At 44.4% G+C, this 17806-nt stretch overlaps 1 protein-coding gene across 2 annotated transcripts in view; it reads right to left on the bottom strand.

Annotated features, from left to right (window-relative positions):
* IFT43 (intraflagellar transport 43) overlaps window positions 1-17806 on the bottom strand; it is a 42642-nt gene that overhangs the window by 14474 nt on the left and 10362 nt on the right. For both annotated transcript variants that reach the window (XM_032692172.1, XM_032692173.1), the window contains 3 exons: window positions 13306-13373; window positions 923-955; window positions 376-422 (listed from right to left, as the gene is read on the bottom strand). In XM_032692172.1, the coding sequence (XP_032548063.1) occupies window positions 376-422; window positions 923-955; window positions 13306-13373 (148 nt within the window). The remainder of the gene's footprint in view (window positions 1-375; window positions 423-922; window positions 956-13305; window positions 13374-17806) is intronic.

Here is a 17806-nt window from a genome sequence, read left to right as displayed (position 1 = left end):
CCCTTCCCCACTCTTAACCTTTTAACTTTTAATGCTTTTAGCTCTCTTTTTGCCCCAGTCCACTATTTTCCATGTGGAGGCAATCATAGAGAGAAGTGTCCTCGACACTTTCCTTCTTTCCAAGGGTCTTTTATAATTCTGTGTCCATGAAGAGCCACAGTTAGACTACAGGTTCACTTCCTCGTCTTCCTTCTCCATCTCCTCTAATTTCTCCCTCATTCAGCAGGTGGGGAGACCCAGGCAACTCCCACATTTGTTTACCCTCAGACTGGTTCATTTCTTCGCAATTTCTTACAGGATGCTTCTGCTACTTTAGTGGAGAGTCCCCACACATGCATGAAGGCACTTCTTGTAGTCAAGTATGTGATATCTTACCTCCTCCATCATCTGATGCCTCCAGGCTCTGCTGTCTGAGACGATGGCTGCAGCAAAACACATGGAAGAATTTTAATTGCAAACCCAGAAAAGCATCTTGTTGTGCCCCATTCCTTCCCACCAAGCCTCATGGCCTATCAAGGGGAGAGTTCCCAGATATGCTTAAACAGCAGACTAACCTTCCATACCCCTCATTGCTGGGCTCAGCAGAAATCTCAGCTTAAGCAACATGCCTTGTACCTAAGATAAACTTCTAGGCTGCAGACAGTAGGGCCTGGGGTGGGTTTGGGAGGAAAGCAGTTGCTTTTTAATTTTCTTTCTTTCTGTTATATGGGAGTGACAGAGCCATCACCTACTCCACATCCAGGGAACTACAGAATGACCAGCCCTGCCCCCTCCCAGGACACAGGGCATGAATTCATGACAGGCTCTGCACACTTCCAAAGTTTCAGATCTTGGAGTTCTGGTGCTTAGTGGCATGTGCCCCTTCTATGTGAGATCAAATATGAAAGTTGTGGAAGAAGTCTCAGCAACAATGGAAACTTACTCTTCTACTTCTTCTGCATGCTTTCTTCCTGACCTGTAAGATGAGAAAGGCCTATGCTTAGAAAAGGCTAGAGAAAATTAAAAAAACTGCACCTTTCCCTACATAACTGTTATTGTGCAAAACAGTTTTCTGTACCAGGTCTGATATAACACACTGTGTGACCACTAAACCAGTGTATCAAAAAGTCCCTGAGTGAAACAGATTGATGAAGAACCATTTGGATCCCAAAAGACAGCCATGGCCAAATACAGCAAGAACCACACTCCCTGGTTTTTTAGCTTCTCAGACACTCTTTCACCCCCTCTGCCATCAGTTGCAGGTAAAGCTTGCCTTACCTGAGTAGAGAGGTCGATGCTTTAAGGAGTGAAACAGGTGCTATACTTTGTCTGCCTATAAGGTAGGTTCTTCCTTCCCCTGGTTATACATAAAGATTTTCTGGTTGCCTTTTAGGTTAGGAGTCCCACCCGAGTTGGCCAAGTTCAGGTCAGACATGCAGTCACTGCAGAAAATCAGGGCTGATCTGGCTGAGTTAACAGGAGTTCATAATAATAACATGGGGGGGAGGCACTGGCAAATGGCAGCTCCTTTGCTCTCCACCCCAGCAAGCCCAGAAGTAATTCAGTCCCGATTAGGAACACTTGTTCAATATTCAAAATGTAAAACATGGAGGTTGCTGAACCAGCACTTTGAAAAGTTAATTAAATGCCAGGTTTCTTTTTAGCAGATACTCCATCACTCACTGATTGCTTTGGCCATTTTGGAGAGTGAAGTTTCATCTCTATGTGTTGGGAATAAATATTCTCCCCTCTGCTGAAGTCAGGGTGCTATGACAAAGAATAAATGGGGCTCTCCCCTACCATATGCACTGTCCCAGGACACACCAAGATGTAAGAGAAGTTGCTTCACTGCCTTGCACTGTTCCTTTCAAAGCAATTCTGTGACATGGGACAGGCCTCTCCTCATCTGCTCTCTGCTCTAGCAAGTTACGATCTTCATCAGCTCTCCTATGAATAATCTATTCTTCTAAGAGCAAGGAGCAGGGCACAGAGGATGTCTAGCTATAAGAAGAAGAGGTATAAGGAGAAGAAAGTCCTTTGTCTCCACTGCTCTCCCTGGAGCTTGCAGTCTGTAAGAAGTTAAAAATTACACTGAATCAGTGATCTAAGCCCAGTAATATCCACTGCTATAATCAGAACTGCAGAACAGTGGGTGACATCTGCATCTGGGCTTTCAGCTGTATCTGAACCCTGTGTTCAGAGGCAGAAATGCAGTAGAGCTGGGGAGTTTAGGAAAGAGCTCTTCCAGCGAGGATAAACTGTTCAGCTCCATCCTTCTCCTCAGTGGTAGTACAAAGCACTTTTTGTGAACCCCCGATACCATGGAGAAAGAAGGAGATGGCTTCAGAGAGGCCACTACCAGCTCTCACTGGAGTTTAGACTCTGAAAAGACAGAGGTGAAAAGATGATGCAAGATTTCTCCAATTTTATCCCTTCCTTATGCCTTCACAGAACTGATTCCCACACACTGCCTTCATAGCCTTGCCTTCAGTGAGCTGAAACATCCCAAATTATGGCATTGCACAGCCTTGCACAGTGAGATGATTTCCTGGGGGTTAAATCTAACCTTTTCTTAGCATGATCCCATTATTCTTGATTATTGTCCAATCCCAAATAACACTCTCTTCCTCAGTACTCACACTTCTTACATCTTTGCTCATCTCCTGTCTCCAGGCAGGAGTGAAACACACCACATGTTTATACTTCCCAGGAGAAGGTCACTCCTGCTATCCCTGTAAGCAATTTCTGTCTCTTTTTCCTAAGCTCCCTGTCATAACAGATATCCAGGTGGTCCACAGGGAAGGCAGTCATATGTTAGTCCTAGAGGCAGAGACTACTTCGCTCATGTTTTGAGACTTAAGCTTTCTCAACTTTTCCTTGTGCTAGGAAAGGACTTACTCAGGACTATAAACAAATACCTAATTATGAAACAGCTGCACTATATTGGAAAAAAATAGTAATTTGGGGAACAAATTAATCAGCTGGGAGGGGGGAATAGTAGTTACCCCTTTAATCCCAGAGCCCAGATGTTAGAACACTCTCTTGTCAAACAAGACCATTCCTTTCCTCTCTCTAGGGCAAGTAAAAGCCCTGTGGTCAGCCCCCCCAGGAGAACACCTTAGTCCCTTTGCCACAGGGCCTGACAGTGGCAGTGGGTGATACAAGTCTCTCATGCTGACAGTGCTGTGGTTTATACAGAGCATTTAAATACCAATTACACTAGAGCAGGAACGAGAAATTACTTGTTTTGTTTAGGGGAGATTTCTGCTTCCAGTCACCTGTACTAGATATGTTTGTTAATATATGAATTGGAATAGCATTATTTGATGGAACTGGCATTTCAAACCAGCTGATAAGCTCATGGGTAGAAAACTATCCCAGAAATATAGTATGAAGCTTCTGGAGCACAGGAAGGAATTGCATGTTTTATACTCCCTGTGGCCTTAATGATTGAGCAGGTTTGTTCCTGACTAGTCTTTTGCTTTTTTGGCCAAATTGCAATACCTAAATTTACCTAACAGAGTGACTCTAAGAGAAAAGACAAGATTTGTCTTGTGTCCTAAGGTTAAAAACCTTGAAGGCAGTAAGAGAAATCATTCAGTCTTCAAAATGTACCCCAACTCCAACTCTATCCATTCCATAAACTTAGCTGAGGGCTAAGCTACACATGGAGATAGTATTCCTGCAGAATACAAGTCACCTGCTAGTCTCTTTGCTCTCCAGGTACTACGTGAAGCCTCACAGGATTTCTTCATGAAGCCATCGTATTGCTTTAAGCATTGTGAGCATCTCTTCCTGAGAACACTTTCAGCTTACCAATGCCAATTGCAACACACTGAGACTAACATTTCATCCTTCAGGAATATAAGGCCTGGGTACACAGCACCCTCTTCATTCACCTTGTGGTCACACTTAGCTTTCTAGTGATGAGTGAAAGCAGGCATGGAATGAACCCAACTGTAAACTCAAGCCAGCATACACAGATTTCCTACTCTTTTCTCATATTCTCAGCAACATGAAGTGCACTGCCCTGCTTTGTCTGCTGCAGCAGCAGGCACAGCCCAGGGAGGGCAGCAACAAGTACCTACAAAATGAGCAAGTGAATATGAACTACAGGTACACTCACTCAAGTAAGGACAAGCAAAACAGCATAATCCCGGGATCAGTGCTCAGAAATGCGTTCTCAGTACTATACACCAGCCATCCCCAGCTTTTGTGAGGCAGTGATACCACTCATTTCTTCTCATAAATGCATTTTTCTGGAGTGTCAAAGAACGTGGACCAACTTCATCACCTGGACAGATCCGCTTAAACTCCCTTTCCCCGTGAGACTGTCAGTGCTCCCAAACATAACCATAATCCAGGAATATTCCCTACAGCTTCAGCCAGCTGCTTACCCTCTCTCTATTTCAGGGTGTTGAATAGTTTGGAAACCGGGCAGAAGACCCTGACAGACCCCATGTAACCCCATAGTATGTAACTCCTAGTACAGAATACCTATTTCTCTCTTAACTCTGTCTGGGGGCAGAAGATCTGCTCTCACTCTTGAGTGTGGTCTTTGTTCAGTTCTGGCCAGGAGGAATCCTTCCTCCACATTAATGAGAACCTCAAAACCAAGGCTTTACCCCCCCACACACCCTTAGTGTACAGCTGCACCCTAATGTACAGCTGAGCTGCTTCCAAGCTGCCTGCAACTTCAATGCTGAAGGGTGAAAGGCAGTTCTAATGTAGACATAATCTCTGTTAAACTGTTTCTTTCTCATTTAATGGACTACCACGGAGATCTAAATGGAGATAAAGTAGCAGGGCTCAGAGAACAGCCAGGATGCTATCTTTATGCAGCATGACAATGTGCAGTGGTTAATTAGACACCATTAACCTATTTTAGCAGAGGACATAACTGGGATGAATGGGGGGAAATGTCCTTGAAATCTTTTAATGTCCACAGCTCATGAGAGCTTCAGACACACTTGCGTCCTGCACCGAGCCATCGCCAGGCTCCAAGGAGGTCACTGCGCTGGAACCGCGGCACAGGACGCTGCAGCAGCGTAGCTAAGCAAAAGGGAAGCAATTATGACAGCTTGTTAAAACGAGCACGGGGGCGGCCGGGCAGGAACGCCCGGTACGGAACGGAGGAGCAGAGAGAGCGGGAGCTGGGGCAGCCCCCCGGCCGGCCCGGCGTTGCCCTCCCGGCCCGGCGCACCCCGCCCGCCCCGAGGCCGAGCAGCCACCGCCGCCGTCGCCGCCGCCGTGCCCGCGCTCCCGGCCCCGCTGCCGGCCCGCGACCGCCCTCTGCCGGGCACCGTGCGGGGGCTGCGGCCCGGCCGCCGCCAGCGCCGAGGGAGCCGAGCGCCGCGGCTCGGCTGTCACCGACTGCGAGCCTCACAGCCGCCACCTGCGGGCTGTCCCGGGGCGGGACGGACCCCCGCAGGGGCCGCGAGTCCAGGCCCAGGGGTATTATCGTCATTTTACAGGGCAGCGGAGGGAGAAATTCATCTGCCCATGTGTGTTAGCGTATTTCCTGGCATGTCTCAACCAACTTCTCTTATGAATCACGTGGAATCAGAAAGCCCTCTTGCTAAAGGAATGAAATGGGGGGGGGGGGAGGGGGAAGAGAACGTCGTGATGTTCAGAGATACATTTTGTTTGGAGAGAGCAGGGCGATCAAAGTGTGGGCAGAGATGGGTTGGGTGCGCAGGAAGCAAGTCACCACCCAGCATTCTGCCTCATGCTTCCATCCAACACTATACCCAGTTAGTTAAACGACGAAATGCTTGACTCAGCCTGCCTTTTGCCTCTAGCGCAAAGACTGTAATTCAGGTCTAGGCCTGAGGGAGGAGGGGGAAAAAAAGATTACAAAGGACATTGTAATCTCTTGCTCAAGTATTTCTTTAGTGCCCATCAATACAGTGAGTGGGTGGTGAGCTAGGAGTTGCAGCTTGTTCAATAGCCTAAGGCACAACTAAGTTACACATCCAATATGATGCACAAGTGCTAACTGATCAGTTCTGCAGGCTCTCCAAGAGTAGATCACTGCTTGTTTGCTGAGGCACAGGAAAAGAAACACTCACCAAGACTGTATGTAAATTAGAACTGCTGCCTGTGCTGGAAAACAGGACCACAAGGTGTCTTCTCAGCTATTCCACTGCACCTTTCTTGCAGGTCTGATCAGTTAAGTTTCCAACCCCTCTCACTGGATTCTGGCATCCTGGAAAAGCCAGATCTTCCTTGATTAAATTAGGGAGTTTAATCTTCACATCTACAATCAAGGCAAGTTTTGCCATTTATTTCAGCAGAGGGAAGACTACTATGAGCCTTTATTTTTATCACAGGATGTCACCTCACAGTTCTTCACTTCCAAGCCCTGGGGTGCATGGCTATCTCTATAACAAGGTTTTGAGCAGATACATTTTTTAAACTGTAATGGTCCCACTTTCTGCCCCTGGGCTGCCTGTGGTCCCTGGGCTGCCTGGACCACATGCTGAACCCACTGCTCCAGAACACGGCCCTGAGTAGGAAGGATGCAGCAATGAACAGGCATACTCTGTGGGACAGGATCTGACAGACACGGCAGCTAGCAGGCTCCATCTGAAACGGGCTTGTGAGGCACTTAATCAATCTCTAGCTGAAGTGGTTTTGTTTCTCCTCAGGTCCTAATACATGGGCTTACTTAACAGAAACAACAAAGGACGAAAGCTCTGGCAAACAGGACTTTTAGGAACAAAGTACAAGCTGACAAAGTGCTCACGGGGGTCACTGAACCTCAGCCTACTCACTGCATCATTCTCATAACAGATGTTCCCAGGGTTCCCCCACTTGCTCACTGGTAGGCTTGCTGACCGGCAGAGCTGTTCAGAGCTCCCACCGAGCAACAGAAAAAAACACCACTCAATACAAATTCCTGCTGTGTGGGAAAACAGTGCTGCAGTTTCTAGAGGTATCCACCACACATCTATGGTCCCTGAGAACAGGGGCTCCTATCCAAGTGATCACGTCCTCAGTCTCCAGTAAGCACAAGGGCCAACTCTCACACCAAAAGACTCTTGAGGTTACAGTTTCCATTTAAAGGGAAAAGCACACTTCTAATCATCATGGTTACAAGAAAGGACTACTAGGAGACAGAACTAGACAGAATGCAAGAAAAAGTATCTAAGGTTGTTTGGGTTTTCTTTTTCAAATCTCACAATAGAAAACAACTCATGATTCTGAAGTCCAAAGACCTTTCACTCGTCATTGAAAACATTTACTAGAAAGAACTAGGTGTTTATTACTGAATGGCACCTTGTGCTGTCATCTGAGAGCAACAGCTTCTGAAAGGAGATATTTTAAAAACCCGGAACAAGAACTTGAGAATAGTGGAGGGGTTATATGGGATGGGGAGCTGAGGGAGGGGGAAATAGGGTCAAGCAAGTAGATCAGGTCATCTTAGGTCTCTTTCCGCAGGTAAACTGCTTAAGCTAGACTTCACAACTGCTTTAGAGGTGACCTACAATGGCCAGACAACGTTTTAGCCTTGGCTTTGACAGATACAAAAGGGTTGCAAGCTGCATATGTTCTTCAAGAAGATTTTACTTTTTTCAAACTAGAAATATTTGGGACAGCAATGATAGTATCCTCTGAATTTGCTGGTAAATTTCTTGGAGATGCAGAGAACTAAGGAAGGAAGATGCTTTGTCCTCAATCAGAAAAAAAATCAAAGGGACTTTACCCTAAGCATATTCTGCCACCTCAGCAGCTTACATGGACTGTTAGCAAAAATGTAACACTCCTGTTCTGTTCTGGTTTTGTCCAGCTGGCTTCGTTTTCTAGGGGAGCCAGAAGCTGCAATCCTACTAGTCCATCCATTGCCCAGTATCTTTCTAGAAAAAGAAGTCAAAGAAAACTTCACTAACTGGGAAAAAAATAAAAACAAATCTAGGTTAAAAATAAGAAGAAAAAGAAAAAGGAAAAAAAAAAAAGAGTAAAAGAAAAAGCAAAACTCTTCTTTCAGGCTCCTCTGGCACTGCAAAGATAGAAATGGGCACAAGTCTAACATTTTCCCTTTGCAGGAAACCTTTGCAAGTCACACTAAGCTGGTTTAAAAAGAAAAAAAATCCCCCATCACAGCCAGGGCACTGAGGAATTCTCAGGTGACTCTTCTGTCTTTTAGGAACTTTTCTTTTTCTGCCAGTTATCTTTACTGAGTCTAAACAGAAACACCAAGGAGAGCTCACCCCAGTAATAACATGAAGGGACAAGAGGACAGCTTGTTAGCATTCCTGGAACATCCAGCCTGTTAAAAAAAAAAAGTAAAAAGAAAAGGGGGGGGGCAGGGACAGAGAGGAAAAAACCGACCCTGGGCCTGCACATTGCAGTTTACCACCATCTTGATGTCCTTGATGCGTGCCGATGGCATGGAGGTGGCTGGCACTGGATCAGCCCAAGAGAAGGAATGAGAGGCCAATGGAGATTTATGTGAGGAGAGTGAGATGGACAAGGTAAAATTGTCAGGAGGAGTTGTTAGAAAGTAAAATATATTGTGACAATTCCACTCCTGCCGTTCATCAATAAACTGACAGATCATTTAGTGTCAATTAGGAGTGATAGATGGACAAGTCCCCATGATCCTGGGCCAAAATTAATGGCTGGGAGGGAGAGGGTGATTGAAAATGACGGCTGACATTGAGAGGAAAGTCCTGAAGGTCCCCAAGGGGCCATTACTTGCCTCATTCCCTTGCAGATCAATGCAGGGACAAACCCAAAAACAGACACTTCAAGACAAAACTTAATCAGACTTCCTTTTCTTTCTTCTCCTTCTAAGTTGTGCCCCCTCACTTGGCAGCCTTGATCCTCTGTGCCCATACTCTTCACATCACTGAGAACATCCACAGATGGCTGCAAGATGCAGAGTGAGGCTAACATCTCCTGTGCAGCCAGATGTCTGGTTCCCCACCTTACCTGGCAGTGTCACAGGGAAGCCTAGCCTGAGATTCACCTCAACACTGCTGGACTTGGAGTAGAGGGCAGAAGCAATGACAAGCTTGTGCCAGATGGAGAAACTCATGAGCACTTTACTACTCCCAGCTGCAACACAGAAATGACTGGAGGTTCTAAAACCAGGCACTCTCAGGGGTCATTTCTTATAGACAGAACACAAGACAGTTTAAGCCCATATTTTTGAAACAGGAGGTTTTTAACTTTACTTACCTCTAGAGACCTTGAATCATAAAACCCCTTAATCTCTTAAATAACTTTCCTCCAGCCCCAGGGTGCAATCTCACCATTGCCCACCCTCCAGAGCCCTAAATGATATCTACACAGGGGCTCAGTTACCCTGCTCTAAAGGTCACCCCAACTGCATCCTCTTCCTTCCTTTGGGCCCTTAATATTCACCTTCTTTGTAAATGCATTCCTGGACACTGTACCACTACTTCTGTCCAAAAATATTCAGCATGGTTGTTTTCCTAAACAAGCCTTGAATATTCCAACTCTGTGTGACCTATCAGTCAGAAAGGGGAAACTTCAGTTGTAGCTGAAGCACCTGTTGCTAAACTGCCACAATCAATGTATAAGAAAGGAGGTACATTTGCAGGCACTGGAAGGGACTTCCTACTGAAAACAGCACTTGTGTTTGCTTGCAGGGCCACCTGAAATGAGCTGTGATTATTCCAGAACAACCCTAGCTGCTGTCTGCAAAGCTGTAGAAATTTTAGGGGGCTCAATACAAGACCAAAGGGACCAAGCACCCAGGTACACAGAAAGAGTCACAAGAAGCAAAGAAATAAAGAGGTTTCCTACTAGAGAGGAAACTGAAGAATTCTATCAGTCAAGTCAGAGATATGAGATCAGAAGAAGTTGGAACTAAATGGATCCTGGAAGCACTCCTCCTTTATCAAATCCTCACCAGTATGCAAAACCCTTTTCCTTTTCCCACTGGCAGGCACTTTGTGTTTCTTTCTTTTGATGTGTGAGATAACCTGATAATAAACCTCTGCTTTGCTTGTCACAAGTGTCAACACTGATGTCATTAGGGACATCAGCACAGTGTTCAGAATGGCACTTGGGCTCCATCCAGTGGTTAGAGAGCTGCTTCTGTAGCAAAACCCAGCTGTAATTACTGATATCTCAGCAGGATACAAGTCCCCAAGTGGCTGCCTAAGTTCTTGGTTGGTCCCCTTTCCACCAATATTGGGGCTAGAATGTTGCTGGGGCAGCAATGGGACTGCCTCTTCTCATAGAGAATTATTTTTCTGAGTACAAATTTAACCAGATAAGGCAGATTCAGGTACAGATGACCCTGTCAGTATGGAAAATGAATTTTCTGTCACTACTTTGCACCATTTATTTGCTGATTGCAAAAGACCAGTCTGAGAGTTTGCTCAGTTTGGAAGTTTACTTGCAGTCTTCATCATTGTCCAGATTTATCAAATGGGACTCCTAGCAATGACAGCAGTTCTACAGATGTACTAAGAGTCCAAAGTAATCTTTCCATGCACGGCTTTTAAAAACTTGAGTAAAAGAGCATTTTGATAGTTCTCGGCAATTTAAATATCGAAATGTAAATGCTATGGGTACTCAGGATAAAACACTTTATCTCACTTGCACACCATCTGTGATAATTAATTTAAAAAATAATTATAGGTTGGAAAACTTTAAGGGCCCTCCTCAACTTCCTATCTTGCAAAAGTCTGAGAGAGCAGCAGTCTGATGGAAATAATTGGCAAGATGTTGAGCAGATTTGGAGGTTTACCTAAGCATGACAAGACCTGGGCAGGTAAGGGATGAAGAGGGAGAAGGAAAGGTAGAAAAACAGAAAAACAGGTTGCAAGCTACATTCTCTAACATGTGCTGAATGGAAACAAAAAAAAAACATTTTTAAGTGATCATTTCACATTGGTAAGACTCTGAACTAGAAATGCAGAAAAGTATCCCTGCAGGAAAAGCTACACATGCAGAGGCAACTGGCTGAATCTGTCAGAAACAGAACTAAAAGCTAAGACTTCAAATGGAAAGAGAATAACACATAAATGGCTACAAAATCATTGCACAAGTGGCTGCAGCATCGCATCTGACTCACAATGTATTTTACACAACACAGAAAATCTAACTGTACCCACTCTGCTCATCCTTCCTTTCTAAGTAAACAAAAAAAATCAGATTTTAACATTGTCAGTTCTGAAAATCTAATTACTTCTAACAGAAAAATTCCCAAGTGCAGGCTCTGTTACACTGGCATAAAAGAGCTTAAACCTACATCAGATGTATCAACAGAAGCATGTTATTCTAACTACATCTACACTAGTGAAATTGGAGCAAGTTAACTTGATGGGCTTCCAAACTGAGTCAAATTGGTTGAAAAGCTGTGGGGAGACAGAGCCTGAGAAAACAGAAACAACACAGCTACAGCAACATTGGTATGACATCAGCCGATGACTCAGACTTTTCACATGAAGGCTTTACCCTGGGATATATCACAAAGACAGCCCTACAGGCCAGCATCTCAGACTTTTTTAAGGGAGAGAAGAGAGATCAGCTTTGGGAGAATACACAACTGAAGGAAAGACAGGGGAACTAGTTGTACAAAATCCTTGTAGCTCATATGACTGAAGAAGTCAGAACAAACTTCTCCTCCATAAAATTTGTTCAATAAAAACTCTTAATTAAAATGAAAAGAACACTGTCAGATATGACACGGTATCATATGCATGACAGAGCAAGGGGCACATCTTGATCTCATGTCCCATTGTGCAGAGTCTCACAGGCATAAAGGTCTACAACCCTACAACCCTACAGAATCTCCTGTTCTGCTTCTTCAGCTGAATTGCATCCAACATTTACTGCAGACACCTACAATGTCTGTAAACCATGCAGTTGAGATCTGGGGAAGCACCACTGATAGCTACTGCTGCAAATCTACTGGATAAGGCTAATAAGGCTAATGTCAAACAATGGAAAACATGGTAAAGTAGCACATGGTACGGTGCTGTTACATTAGGAACCTGTACACTGTCCTTCAGGGCACATTAGACACAGCCCTGAATATGTATTACCTCCAGTCCAGTCCTTTGCCTAGCAAACAGTTACATAACTTATTATTCCTGAACAACGAAATTCACCTTTGTTCTCTGCTGTCACATTTCCATAAAGCTTCTGCTTGGTCCTACAAAGATCCAGGATCACTGGCAGCACTTTTTTAATACCCTGAGGTGGATTCAACTTTGCAATGGCAACTTCTAGCTGCAGCCAGCCTATGAAAAATAACCATTATCAGGGTTAAACTGGAGAGGAATGGGAGTTCAGGCTGAAATCTTTATTCCTTTGCTTTATTTCAGTCTCCAGATTATTTATTTTTCAGAGACAAACACAGTGACAATTTTCCCAGAAAAGTACTGTTTTCCAGAAAGGCTACCCCAGAATACAGACCACCTTTCTCACCTCCCAAGGAAGTGACTGTATAACAGGTTTCTGGATGCCCTCATCCATTCTCAGAGTTCCAAAAAAGAAAAGACATAACTTTTCATAAATCAGAGTGCCTCCAAAGTATATATTAAGGCATATACACTCTTATTAAAGGCCCTTAAGTACACAAGCAATCTCACACCACTCCATGGCTGAGCCCTTCAGCTCTGTGAATATGAAATACAACATCAGTATAATTTCATAGCTTGGAAAACAACAAAAAAACCATTTCAAAACAAATGGTTTGAAAGCAAGTCATCTCCTCCTTTAGTTTTCATACCTATTCCATAAACCATGTGCAGATATTTCCTTTGCCTTAGGTGTCCTTCATAAGCATTAGGCTTCTCAACATATACTCTACAATTTGTATATTTTTTTCCTCCCATCTCTTCTTGATGACCATTTCTATCAGTCTCCATTATACCATAACCCCATACACACATAAACATTGACAAATTTCACCTTTACTGTCAAGGCTGATCACTAAATCCTGATGTGTTCATTGCACTCTTGTCAGTGGGGCGCTGTCATGTGTCACTCTCTTAGAAAGAATGGAACCAGCCAAAACCCCCCACCTCAGCTCCTGCATTTAACATGCTTATTATGTTCTTGACTCCTTCCAGGTACTGTACCAGGTAAGGAACACACTGCCTATGGCAAACAGTGACATGTACACAGTTCTGAGACTCACCAAGTCAATTAACCAATGGAACCAAGCAAGAGCAATAATTCAAACAGCTTGAAGGAGCTACATTGGTATTGGAGACAGAGGCCATGTAAAAGACCCACAAAAACTGTTCCAATATCTCTGACAGCAAAGTCCAGCTAGTGATGTTCACTTAATTCACACCTAAGCCCCTCTTAATAAGGAAAGAGGTGAGGACTCACTTGATAGGTGCCAGTACAGGATCATCTGCCCAGCCTCCTTGCCGGCGTGGAGGTTTAGGTGGTGGACCCTTTAATAAAGAGAAGAGACACATTACAGGCAGCTCCAGTCAAGGCAAAGTCAAGCCAGTTGAGACATCAGGTCCACACAAACTAATGTAATACTTTACCAAATAATAGATAGATGGAGAGATAGTGTTTAAAATGCTGCTTATTCATAAAATAAAAGGAGGACATATATTACAGGACAGGTTTTTAAGCATCACTGTAAGCAAAAGTTGCATCACCTTAATCAGGATCTTGACAAATTTCAGGTCTGTGTGCCTTTGACTTGTCCAGGACACACAGTACAGTACCAGACTGATCCACAGAGGATGTGCTCTCCTAGCAAAATAGGGTTCACTGGGAACTTGTTCCTTAGTGTTGCCCACATATCAGTGGGAGGTATTATGTTACAACTTTCATAGGGTACCAGACAGCATGTTTTAGACATCTTGTTTTAGATGAGGAATTGTTCCTAAAAAGTATGCTTTTGTCCACTGCCTAGAATAGGAGAATAGACGCCAAGTTCAGATACAGTGAGCCATATCAAACACTTCCAAAGTTAGTTGGGATGAATCCCACCACTGCCACCACTGAAATCTAAAGGGGAAGTTCATCTGGAGCTTAAAGACACTCCCTGCTATTTTCTTGCATTGTCTTGTGTGGTACTCTGCCACACGGCAAGAGAAAACAGGAATTCAGCTTGGGGCTTATGACGGGAATTTTCAGATGAATTCCCACCATTTGGGAGCTGCCCGTTGCCTTTACAGTTTTGGATTCAGTTCCCTCAGCCTGAGGCACCTTGTACAGCAGTGACTTCAGTGTTCGGCCTGACAGGCAGTGGTGAAAGCAGAGAGGCAAGGTGAGCCCAGTTTATATAGCTCCCAATTGATGGTGCCCAGCGAGGGAAGATAGATTATAAGGACCAGTGAAGGGACCATCATGAGAAAGGATGATTAGGCAAAAGATGTCCCAAACCAGAAAAAAAATGGTAACTGCAAAGGAATGGCAAGGGGACAGGTGGCTCCCACAGCTTTTATTAAGTGATTGAGTGGGATGACTCCTGATGATTTTAGACTTCAGAGAGAACTCCACATGTGTGGTGGAGTCAACCCTGAGTCAAAGCCAAACCACCTCTTGCCACACACGAGGAAGGGGTTGAGCTAGCCCCTGATGGTAGGGGTCTCCCATGTTTATTTCTTGAAGTAGAAGCATTGTTTGTGAGTGTGGGAAATTAAGAGACCCTGCCAGGGGCAGCCACTGCCTGCTGCAGGGAGGGAGCATGACCCTGCATAGCTCCCTGATAGGAGCAAAAATAGTCATCCTCCAAAAATAAACAGGGAGCAGGAATGAGGCAGGAGCTGCAGTCCCAAAATACCAACTTTCTTCAGCAAAGGGAGCACAGGAGGGCAGAGGGACAGGCAGGGAGCGTGAAATGCAGGAAACAGCCTCCTTATATGGGCTCATCCGTAGGGGACAGAGCTCAGTCGACTGGAATGACCATGTCACAGAATGTGAAGCCTTCAGGGGCCCAAGTGAATGGAGTTTTCTGATCTTTAAATGATTCCCCCAGATTCTTAAGATGCCAAACCAGAGAAGAGGCTACAGTGCCAAAAAAGGAGCATTTTGAATTCAGTTGATCTGGACACACCCAGAGCCTAGGAAAAAGGGGGAAAACACACCACATATGGGTGTGCATGCCCACATAAAACATCCCTATTCCCATTACATACACCCCTACCTCAAAAACACACTCCCTCCCACACAGGCCCTTCCCATGCAAACAACCCCTCTCCCCTCACACTATCCCTCCGATAGCCAGCAAGCCATGTTTCCAACACAGCCTCAACTCCTCGCAAAGGTGCACAGAGATACACAAATTGCACCAAAGATCCTGGGCCATAAGGCTGAGGGAAAATGTAGCATTTCCTGGGCATTGAAATACACTTGCAATTTAATTTCCTCCTCATCAAAACTAGCCTTAAGGTCAAAGATATCTCAAGTGGGGCACACCAGATCAGAGGGTGATGAGAATGCCTGCTCCAGCCTTTGCACAGGGCATGACTCCATGGCATCTAGCCAACATTTTAACGTGTTCCCATTGACCATACACAGCAGACAACCCTGAATGTCTCTCAGGCCCTGACAAACACCTCACACATACCTACAGGTCTTTTATTCCTCTTACAATAAATCAGGTAATTCTTTCTGAATTGCCTACAGGAGCACTAGCAACAGGAAAGGCAGTGTTAACTGTCAGCTGAGGATAAATAGCTTTTCTTTGTTAGTTGCCTGGAAAGTGCTGTAATAAGGTCACACGCCACATGCACTTTTGTCAAGTAAATAAACTTACCTTCATATACTTTCACATTTCCAAAACCTCAGCATAATTTACAACTGAGAATGCAATGTTGTGCATTGCCACAATACGGTACCAGGTAGGGACTTTGCAGCTGCAACCAAGACCCTGAGGCAGAAAGTGGGACAAATGTCAACCCCTGAGGGATCAGAGCAGAAACAGAGGACCCTGTTCTTCTGTAATGCAGCAAATGTGCTCCTGAACACACCTTTTTGGTGAAAAAGACAGGAATTTAAATGATCAGAACTTGTTGGTACCTACTGTAATACCTTAGGCAAGATTTTTATGTATGTTCCTAAATGCAAAGCTGAGCTATACACCCAAACAGTTTGGTGTTCAAACAGTTGAGATTCCACTGGCTCCTGACAACAGTGCTCCCTCTCAGCTCTTGCTGCTCAGTCTGTTTAACAGCATTAATTAATCACTTACTTGCTGTGGTTTGCCTTTCTACTTCAGTTTTATCGGTTATTTATCTCCAGGAGATTTCTTCTACTTTAGTTTCTGCAGATTGCCCCCTTTTTCAAGGAAAATTGCCATGGTCTGAGTTTTTATTTTTTTCTCAGAAACTCAGTTCACTGCTTTTGTGATGGCATTTTTCCAGTATTTCTCAGGCCACCCTCCTTACCAACACTTTCATGCTACCTCCATAATCAGTGTTTTATCTCTCCCTTTGAAAAATGACTGGCCTGAATTCCATCTCTCCTGTATTAAAGTAGAAACTCTACCTTCTTCTTTATCTGTAGTCAGGACCTTTCTTATCAGACAGATGCAGAATTCTAATTTGGCTTCCTCATTAAGGCAGAAATTTCCAGGTTACTTGTCAGATCACGTCTGAAGTTTTGAAGGTGCCAGTTGGATGTTGCTTCCCTCATGGAAGCAGCTGTACTGTGTGTCTCTGGATCCCAAAGGTCCAACAAAGTTTCTCTTAGGACCTACCACAATAGAGACAGATTATGGACATGTTGGGTCCCTCAGATTCTCAGGTGGGTCTGGAAATACGGATTAATTTACCTTCATCAACATGACAACTCCTTTGAAACACTGAGCATTCTGTGCAGGGATGCAGGGACTCAAATGACATTGACAGCGTGTAACAGAGGACACACAATTTTTCTATCATGTAATACATCTCTTAAAATCTATAGGATCTATGTTTTCCCAATATACAAACACTGAGAGATTATATACAGATGTCTTGTTTTTATCCAGTATTGACCATGGAGTGGAAAGAAAGTATGGCCAGTCTCAAGGATCCTCTTCTCCAGCAAGATGCCTGAGGCTCCTCTGACTGAGGAAAAGCAAACCTCAACAAACAGGTCTGATGAATTAGTTTTGACTGCTGCCAATTAAGGAACTGTAAGTCAAATAGCCCCACTGCTTCCAAGCAGCCACGTAACACAATCTGTACTGATCTCAGAGCATATATGATATCAAAAAGGGATCAATTCCCAGATCAATGCAAGCCTGGGCTTTCTGCAAAGAACAACCCATTTCTGCTAGCTCTCTTTATCATGTCCACAGACGGTTCAAATAGTGCATCTGATTTTAATGAATACCCTCCAAGGACTTCTGCATGTCTTACTTACCTAGTAGAAGATACTTGATTTCCATTTCATCCACAAACTGTCCTTCTTCATTGTCACTGACTTTCCTTTACTAGAGAAAGTGCTATTGAGCCAGGAAAAGTGCTTGGGGGGGCTTCAAATATTCTGTCATCTATCAGAGCAGGTAAAGGAGCAGCTCATATTGTTAAACACCTATCAAGAATTTCTTCCCTAGAACAGTGGTCAGCTATCTAGTCAGCTCATATGTGCACCTGCGAGGAAATCTGTCACCTCTGTGGCATTTGGCACCTTAACGTGTCTCAGGAGTTACTGCTCTCCCCTGCATGAAAACAGTGCATCAGCACACAACAATTTGATTCTCTGAGCAAGAGGTCACCAATAGAATCCTCTCCCAACCCATAGTTACAGGGAAATGCCCCTCCAGCCTTTCCAGGCATGAACATCACTCAAACAGTTTGCTACTACCTTGTGCTACATACTGTCAGACATATTTCCATCCACCCCCACCCTTCCTACTATTCTTCTGTTGCCTTCAGGT

This window comes from Chiroxiphia lanceolata, chromosome 6 (assembly GCF_009829145.1).
Source record: "Chiroxiphia lanceolata isolate bChiLan1 chromosome 6, bChiLan1.pri, whole genome shotgun sequence".
Classification (NCBI taxonomy): domain Eukaryota; kingdom Metazoa; phylum Chordata; class Aves; order Passeriformes; family Pipridae; genus Chiroxiphia; species Chiroxiphia lanceolata.
Note: the sequence above shows the minus strand (reverse complement) of the source record. Positions and strands in the feature narration are given on the sequence as shown.